General features: G+C 49.7%; 1 protein-coding gene across 2 annotated transcripts; it reads right to left on the reverse strand.

Moving 5' to 3' along the window:
• Window positions 1–5,999: 5,999 nt before the first annotated feature.
• Window positions 6,000–7,926, reverse strand: dnajc24 (DnaJ (Hsp40) homolog, subfamily C, member 24). Of its 2 annotated transcripts, none has more exons than XM_011616869.2 (5): window positions 7,832–7,926; window positions 7,425–7,574; window positions 7,187–7,322; window positions 6,709–6,777; window positions 6,000–6,657 (listed from the first exon to the last, which is right to left on the reverse strand). In XM_011616869.2, the coding sequence occupies exons 2-5, from the start codon at window positions 7,524–7,526 to the stop codon at window positions 6,368–6,370; spliced, it is 597 nt and encodes a 198-aa protein (XP_011615171.2). In that variant the 5' UTR covers window positions 7,527–7,574; window positions 7,832–7,926; the 3' UTR covers window positions 6,000–6,367. The 2 variants fall into 2 exon arrangements, with proteins under 2 accessions (XP_011615171.2, XP_011615170.2); XM_011616868.2 differs by having other exon boundaries at window positions 6,353–6,638.
• Between the last annotated feature and the right edge of the window lie 1,046 nt (window positions 7,927–8,972).

The following is an 8,972-nucleotide window of genomic DNA, read 5'->3' on the forward strand; positions in this document are numbered from 1 at the left end:
GACTGGTCCTGACAGGAGTTAAACGCCGTCGCTACGGCAACCGTGCCTCTGTACACATCTCACCAATCGCACACATTTGAGCAGAAAAAGAGTGTGGTAGTAGTACTACTAAAGTACTACTAAAGTACTACTACTGCTACAACTACAGCTAATACTGCTACTACTACTACTATTATTGCTGCTACTACTACTGTTACGACTATGCTCCTGCTACTACTACTACTCCTACCACTACTACTGCTACTGTTACTACGATTATTGCTGCTACTGCTGCTAATACTCCCACCACTACTACTCCTGCTACTACTATTATTACTGCTACTGTTACTACTATTATTGCTGCTGCTGCTACTACTACTGCTACTGTTACTACTATTATTGCTGCTGCTGCTGTTACGACTATTATTGCTGCTGCTGCTGCTACTGTTACTGCTATTATTGCTGCTGCTGCTACTGTTACTGCTATTATTGCTGCTGCTGCTACTACTACTGCTACTGTTACTACTATTATTGCTGCTACTACTACTGTAACGACTATTATTGCTGCTACTGCTGCTAATACTCCCACCACTACTACTCCTGCTACTACTATTATTGCTGCTACTACTACTGTTATTATTGCTGCTGCTGCTGCTACTACTACTACTCCTACCACTACTACTGTTATTGCTATGACTCCTATTGCTACTGCTGTTAGTGCTGCTTCATTAAATGATGTCAAAGTCCAAAAATTACTAACGGCAGTACAGTACTGTAGTATTGTAGTACCATGGTACTACAGTACCATGGTACTGTAGTATTGTAGTACCATGGTACTGTAGTACTGTAGTACCATGGTACTATAGTATTGTAGTATCGGGGTGGTGGGCCCTTAGTGTCAGTAGCTTATCTGATGGTTTGGATGTAAGAAAATGTTCCATCCAGAAATCATTAATCAATAATCGTTAAACATTCATCATTAGTTTATTGTTGGTCTGAAGGCATCTGAAATGTATTTTCTTCTTAAATATTAAGACGTCAGTCTGTTCACTATTTTCATCTGGATTAACACACACACACACACACACACACACCTACCTACACACACTCTCACACACACACACACCCACCCACACACACACTCACCCCCACACACCCACCCACACACACACACCTACACCCACCCACCCACACACACACACCCACACACACTCTCACACACACACACCCACCCACACACACACACCTACACCCACCCACCCACACACACACACCTACACACACACACACACCCACACACACTCTCACACACACACACCCACCCACCCACACACACACACACCCACCCACACACACACACCTACACCCACCCACCCACACACACACACCTACACACACACACACACACTCACACTCTTAATGCTTCATTACTGTGATGGCAGCAGCATTGTCAAATTGAAGAGAAGCAGCAGAGATTAAAAATGTCAAATCTCTGAAACGATGATGATAAAAGAGAAACTGAAGCTTTGATGAGGACTAAAACTGCTCCTCCTCCACCAAAGATCCACATCTAACACCCCCCCCCCCGGCGGACCGACGCCTCTTTTTCTCTCTCGGAATGATGGAAAAAGCCCAAATGGAGTCGGGACAGACTTTGTCCCACCAGGTGGAACCACAGCCGTCGGTACTGTTGCCAAATGAGCATCTTCTCCAGAGGTGAGGAATCAATGAGTGAGCGTGAAGAGGCGCTGCTCTAAGAGGCTTTGCTGATGTGGGGAGGAGACCCCTCACCCAGCAGGGGTCCTAAGAGGCTTTGGTCTCCCGCTGGATCTATGGACACCAGACAAAACCCCACTGCAGAAAGTTCCAGCGTCCAATCAGAGAGCAGCATCCGGGAATGGGGGGGGGAGTTCCAGGGAGGCTTAGACCCAGCTCCACACAGAGACGTGATGAAGATGATGAAGATGTCCGCCCCCCCAGATACTTAAGACTGATCCCCAACAAAAGGCTGCTGTAGGCCGAGCCCAATCGAGTGTCCCTACAAAGGGACCGGGTGACCCGAGGACCCGCCGTTGACGTGATAATTACAGCACTCTTCTCCCCTTCTGCCGTCACACATTTCCAAGTTAAATTCCCTAAAAAAAGACACGTCTGACATTTATGACAGTTTGTAGTAAGAGTACTGCAATCACAGGTGGGAGCGGGATCAGCGGGGACTGTAGTTACACACTTCTGAACACACGTTAGCTTACAACATGGTAACAAACACCAGGAATGTTGGTCTCCGTCTGTCAAACACATCAGTCGTGACCATTGTTGCTAACGTTAGCATCACTGCTGAGCCCTCCCAACATTCATGTGTATTTTAGCTTGACTGAAAACTCTAAATGACTTCAAGGAATGAGTGTGAGACACACACACACACACACACACACACACACACACACACACACATACACACACACACACTCATAGTGTTTGTCATCATTTAGCCGGTGAGTACAGTTGTTTTCCTGCAGACCTCTGGGGACCTGAGCTCACAAATAGACCCCGGGAGGCCGAGCTGTGTTTCAGCCTGCCACACACACACACACACACACACACACACACACACACACACACACACACACACACACACACACACACACACACACACACACACATTGGGAGGGCAGGAAAACAACTGTGTGTATTCCTCTCTGGGAGTAGAAATGGTTTCTGACAGCCACTCCCACCACGTGGTTTCCATGACAACAGGCATGTCATAACAGTTCCCTCCCGTGGCATCGCCAGGCTACAGACAGAGGTCTAGCAGACGACGATTATCCTGTCAGGACTAATGGTCCAGACCGGAAAAAGAAAGACTTTATATTCCAGCGATCAGACCAGCACCCGCACTGGGAAGCGGTCTCTCCTGGAACAGCCCTCCGGACCGGCTGACGCCTCAACGAGACTCGCTGACAAAGTCAACCAAACCCAGAGGGGTTGACCAGGCTAGGCAGGGCAGAACCGGGCTCGCCAGGTACCGGATGGCCGTAGGAACCGCGGGTAACCGGGCGCAGCGGCTCCTGTCCTCAACTCAGACTTTGATGCCAGCGTCAACCTGACACGAATCAGCCATGTCTGGCTGTACTGGCAGCAGCTGAAAAGGTTATTGGGTTCTATAAATTATAATAAAAGAATAAACCTTATAAAGCAACGTTTGTGTTGATTCTGTCATTGACTCAGTCGTTGACTTGGTTGTTGACTCGGTCGTTGACTCGGTCCAGTAATCTGTTGTTGACTTGGTTGTTGACTCGGTTGTTGACTCGGTTGTTGACTCGGTTGTTGACTCGGTCCAGTAATCTGTTGTTGACTCGGTCGTTGACTCGGTCCAGTAATCTGTTGTTGACTCGGTCGTTGACTCGGTCCAGAAATAAAACCATCAGTTCTACAGGTGAATTTACCACCTCAACGTTCTTCATCATGTCTGTTTGAAACAGCATCTGAAGCATCAGTCAAAGTTACCGTAGAAGGTTCTGAGGTGTGTGTGTGTGTGTGTGCGTGTGCGTGTGTGTGTGTGTGCGTGTGTGTGTGTGTGGTTCCTGCCAGAGATTCAGGATTCTGGTCTCATTTGCAGATGTTTCTTCCAGCACATCTGTGGGTGTGAACCTGTGGACTGTCCCACATTCGTCCCACGTTTGTCCCACAATCGTCCCACGTTTGTCCCACATTCGTCCCCCTCTAACGCTGACGTGGGGCCACACAGAGGAGCTGTGATGGACCCAGCGATACCCCCCCCCGCGTCCTCCCCCCCCCCGTCCCCCCCGTCCTCCAGACTGAAACTGCATAATTTAACCTCCAGCATGAGAAAATTTCCCTCTTGTTACCGTCGTTCATTAGTAATAAGAGTTCTAAAGGCTTTGTAACATTTGTATTAATTTATTTTAAGTAAATTTGAATTTATTTCAAGCCTTTATTAAAGTCATTAAAAATGAAAGCCTAATTCTGCCCACAGGCCACGCCAATTGCAAAAAGGAAAGTTTAGGCTTTAATTTGTTGCTGTTGTTCAGGTTCAGTGGAAAGAATCGACCTCTTAAAATCAACCTGGGGTCAAAAATGTTAATAAAAATGAAAATAAAAGTAACTTGGAACTCATCTGTGCAGCTTGTGAAGCTGTTAAATGGAAACAATGGTGCTGGGGGTGGTGGTGGCAGGGGGCCGGGGCAGGGGGCCGGGGCAGGGGGCAGGTGGGGAGGGGCAGATTAAGCACAGAGGGCCGGGGGTAAGGAGAGGGGACCCCGGACCTGTTAGGGCCCTGTGAGCCAACACAGATTACTCACGCTTAACCTGGACTGAAGCAGCTTAGCACCATCCAGGACGCACTCGCTCTCCGCTCCCTCCTCATCTATTCAGGGGGCCGCACCCCCCCCCCCAGATACCCCGGCCCACCAGCCCCACCGGAGTCAGGGCACAAATGGCTGATCAGAACCACAGAGCCATGGGAACTTCTTGGCGTCCTGTTTTGTCAGAGCCAAATGTGGGAGACACACACACACACACACACACACACACACACACACTGGTTTAAATGGTGGACTGACTGGTTTTCTCGTCGCTCATCAGATGAAATGTTAACAACAAGCTAACAGCATGCTAACGACTTGATGAGCTCTGCAGGTCTCTGAGGACCTGAACGGAGGCCAATTACTGGCGACGCAGAGGGAGAAAGGCTTTGATTAAGCAGGCCTTAAACAATAATGCTTCACTTCCTGGCTCGTCAAGGTCACCTGTGGTGCGCTCACACACCCAGGTCCTCACATGAGTAGGAGAAGTCCTCCTGCTACACAGGCACCTCCAGAGCTGGATGGTGTCTGTGAACCTGCCGAGGCCTCCACGCAGAAACCACGATCCGGCTCCATGGGTCTGGACCACTCAAGGCGTGAGGTCCTCCTCCTGCTCCCTGGTGGTCGATCCCGGGGTCAGAGGTGAAGCAGGTGCTGGTCGTCCAGGTCATTTGAGCGCCACCTTCGGATCCCTGCTGGTTCTGGCTGATACGTGACTTATTTCTTGGGCTAAAGTGAGGCGTGGCTAGCATTAGCTTAGCAACCTAACCTGTTCGACCCCATCTGCCACATCCGCATGTGTGTTCTGTTCACCAGAGGTGATATTTTACCCTGACGCACACTCGTAGCGAGGGCGGTCGCTGCAGCCAGGACCTGGTCCTCCCGGTCCACGACCCGTGACGCCGTGGCTCACTGGAGACTGATAGAAATGACTCCATCACGCCAGTCAGAGACAATGAGGGTGGTGCAGACCCCGCCCCCAACGCTGCTGCTGTCTAACGAGGACGGTTCCTCTTCTAATCAGGTGTTGATTGAATTAGCAGGGTGGTAAATTTGACAGGGTGAGGACGGGGAGGGGGGGCGGGAGAAACCCGTCTAAAGCGCCGTAACCGTGCGGCCGTCTGCCCGTGTCTCACTTTGTTCTACCAACCCTTCATTTGTACATCAGCTGTCACTCGGGCGAACGCCGCCCCCCCCACCCCCTCTGACCGTCAGATGGGCTCCAATAAAACAGCCGACATCAACCCGTCAAACACAGACATTCTTCTACAGCTCCTCTCGGTGGCGGGGGGCCGGACAGACGCACGGACACTAATGGAGGGAGATGATTGTCGCGGGGAGATTGCGTGACCTTTGCAGCCGGAGCAGAGTCGTTAGCAGCTTTCATCTCTTTGTGCTGCGCAGCCCCACACAGGCCAGATTAGCTCTGTCGTTTAGAGGGACGGGGCTGGGGGGGGGCGGGTGATGGGGGGGTCAGGACCTCCAGCCACTCCCGCAGCCGCGGCTCGCCAACACAGAACGGAGACACAGGATATATACGGAGGTTCTTCATACCGCTAATAAAAGAGCCGACTGGCTTAAAAGGAGTCGCTAATTTGCTTCTGACGATCTATATTTCTATTTTTTTTGTCTGAGGTCTTTGTGTCGTTTCCATTTTCTGCTGGTTCTTCGTGAATCGACGCAAGAAAACAAGAATAAGTGGCAAAAAATATTTATTTTCTTCTCATCACAAAGTAGCAGAAGCAGGAACCCCCATTCAGTCAAGGTCAAAGGTCAAAGCGGCGCGCCGCTCCGCCCAGGCCTCTTTAGGCCAATCTGGTAAAGTTGCTTTTTTTTGTGCGCCGTCTGCTTGATGAGCATCAGGTAACCCCGGAGCAGCGAGGAGGCAGGTCCAGACACGTAAGCAGGACCCCAGAGTGCACGGCTGCCCTTCGTCCCGCCTGCGCAAAACCTCCCGTCTCCAGGGAGCAGCAGCAGCAGCTGCGCCGGCGGCACGTTTCCTCGCAACAATCCCCCTTTTCCACCCGATTCTGGTGACAATGATTCCAGGACCCTTCCTCGTTTCAGCGCCGCCCCCCCCCCGGCTGTTGGTTACCATGTTCTTCAGGGTTCTTCCCGATGGTGACAGATCCCTTATCGTTAGGAGACGGGAGGCTTTTTCTGTGTTGTGACAAACACACTGAGGGAACACGTGTCACAGCAGACCACCATCCCTCCCTGCCCCCCCCCCCTCCGCCGCCTCCTCCTCCTCCTCCTCGTGGGCCATCTTCATCTCCTCCTCCGACATGCTGAAGGCTCCTCCACAGCGGCAGCTGTGTGCAAACGCACCGTTGTCTGGAAAAACATGATGATTCTGCAGAAGTTAATGGGAAGAGGTGAAGCGTGAGTGCTGAGGAGCCGCTACCTTCATCCCAGCTCATGTCCTCCAGACCGACGGTCCGATCTACTGGCCAATCCTGCGTCAGCTCCTGCGCTGGAGAACAATCACTGTCATCAGAACGGTCCAAACAGGGGAACCGTGACCGGACCCTTCTGGAGCTGCTGCAACCATCAGCATTTCCAAAAGTTGAGTCCCACTTAAATCATCATCTAACGGATCTGAAGACTTTTAAAACCTTCGGCCTTCGTGACCATTGAGAACTGAACCGGTAACATTAATTAGTCCATTCGGATCTTTCTGACAGCTTCAAGGGAAAAGACTGAACTGTCAATCGTCTTCCACGTTTGGCACGTGGATCCTTCAGAACCATCAACCATGCTGAGCTACATGTCCACAGAACAGTTCATTTCTGTCCGATTTGGGACAAAAAAAGACCAAAAGCACCCGTTCAGCTAAACGGGCCCTAGAAATGGACCGGTCCCGCTCTGTCCTTGTGGCCTACCTCTGAGCTTCAGGTCATACTGCCTCCTGCTTGCCTGGTCCTTTAAGATCCTCCAGGCTGCATCTATTTCCAGAAACTTCTTCAGAGCAGCGTCCGCTTCTTCAGGGGTGTCCCCTCGGAACCGATCCGGGTGGTACTGAATACAAACACGCACATGGGTCACGTCTCACAGGACACTTTTGGGTTGCACCTCCCACCGTCGTGGCTCAGGTGAGCACGCAGACACGTGTGTGTTCACCTGTAAAGCCAGCTGCTGGTACTTGTGTTTGATGTGCTGCACCGAGTCACCGGAAGTAGCTCCGAGGACTCTGTACAGGTCCGTGTGCTCGGTCTCACCCATCCCTGAACACACATCCAGGTCCACGAACACAAACCTTTCTGGGATATTCTGGAATCAAACAGGATCTTCAATGGAACACCATCACCTCATACAAATTAACATAAAAGACACACGCAGGTTCTGCAGTTTGATCAGCTATTTACTGACTGAGTGATAGGCACGTAATTAGAAGCGGATCCGGTACGAATCAAAATCACAACTACAGATACTCAAAAATCGCTGAAACTTGAAACTTTAAGAAGCTCGGAAGGCATTAGAATAACAAAAACATTAATCATGCTGTTTATGATGAGATTTTAATGTACCTTAAGACGTTTCCTGTCTCCCACCAGCGGACATGCTGTTCAACCGTGTTACGAGTCCCCTTCAAACGGGCTTTCGTTCCGCCTGAAAAACATTCCGGCGGACGAGTATACGGTATATTTTCTTTAACTTGATTTTTAAATTTTTGTATTCTCAAAAATGAAATCCGATATTTTCCACAGATTTCTGTAAAAATTTCTGTAAAATATTGTTTTGTGGGTGGGGGCTCACTGTTGGTGACTAAATAAGTTCAAACCATATAAAGAATCATCTTTATATTTAGTAGTATTTACACATGAGTTTTTTTCTTTGTTTTTGATAATGAGATGTGTATAAGAAATGTATTTAAACTGATAATAAAATGGTGTCCAATTTGTCAGCAGAGATTAAAGAGTCATGATAAGTTCTAATACTTTTGTCACTGACGGCGTTCATTTCAAAAGTGACATGTCAGCCGTAACTACTGTTGATGTTGACATTGATTTTCAATAAAACATAAAGCAGCAACAGGTGGGCGACGTGCAGGCGAGCAAGGACGATCTGAGCGGCAGTGAACTGGGAGCAGCAAAAACAGGAAAACGGGACAATGGTGAGACAGGCGAGACGAGACAGAACTGTGCTGCTCTTGAACGCTGCACATCCAATTAACCCGAGCAGCTGCAGGTGAGACAGGTGAGACAGGTGAGACAGGTGACACCTCGGACCTGAACAAAATCCACTGAGTCACAGCAGAGATGGAGGAGAAGTAGAAAACTGAGGCTGCAGTCGGCCCAGGTAACATTTATGTGATCATATTAGAGGGTCGTCTAATTATTAGGGTTTGTAGATACATAACATCCTATTTCTGCTCCTCTCCTCTCCTCCATGTCGGCTGTTATGGTTGGATGTCGGCTGTCATGGTTGGATGTCGGCTGTCATGGTTGGATGTCACTGTCATGGTTGGATGTCGGCTGTCATGGTTGGGTGTCGGCTGTCATGGTTGGATGTCTGCTGTCATGGTTGGATGTCAGCTGTCATGGTTGGATGTTGGCTGTCATGGTTGGATGTCACTGTCATGTTGGATGTCACTGTCATGGTTGGATGTTACTGTCATGGTTGAATGTCAGCTGTCATGGTTGGATGTCTGCTGTAATGTCGGCTGTC

Source organism: Takifugu rubripes, chromosome 9 (genome assembly GCF_901000725.2).
Source record: "Takifugu rubripes chromosome 9, fTakRub1.2, whole genome shotgun sequence".
Lineage (NCBI taxonomy): Eukaryota > Metazoa > Chordata > Actinopteri > Tetraodontiformes > Tetraodontidae > Takifugu > Takifugu rubripes.

Excerpts from the sequence above, each read along its gene's own strand:
- dnajc24 (XM_011616869.2), bottom strand. The coding sequence starts at position 7,526 with ATGGGTGAGACCGAGCACACGGACCTGTACAGAGTCCTCGGAGCTACT. Across the intron at positions 6,778-7,186 it reads GTATGACCTGAAGCTCAGAG|CGCAGGAGCTGACGCAGGAT; the intron begins GTAGGCCACAAG and ends ATTGTTCTCCAG. Across the intron at positions 6,658-6,708 it reads GGACATGAGCTGGGATGAAG|AATCATCATGTTTTTCCAGA; the intron begins GTAGCGGCTCCT and ends TAACTTCTGCAG.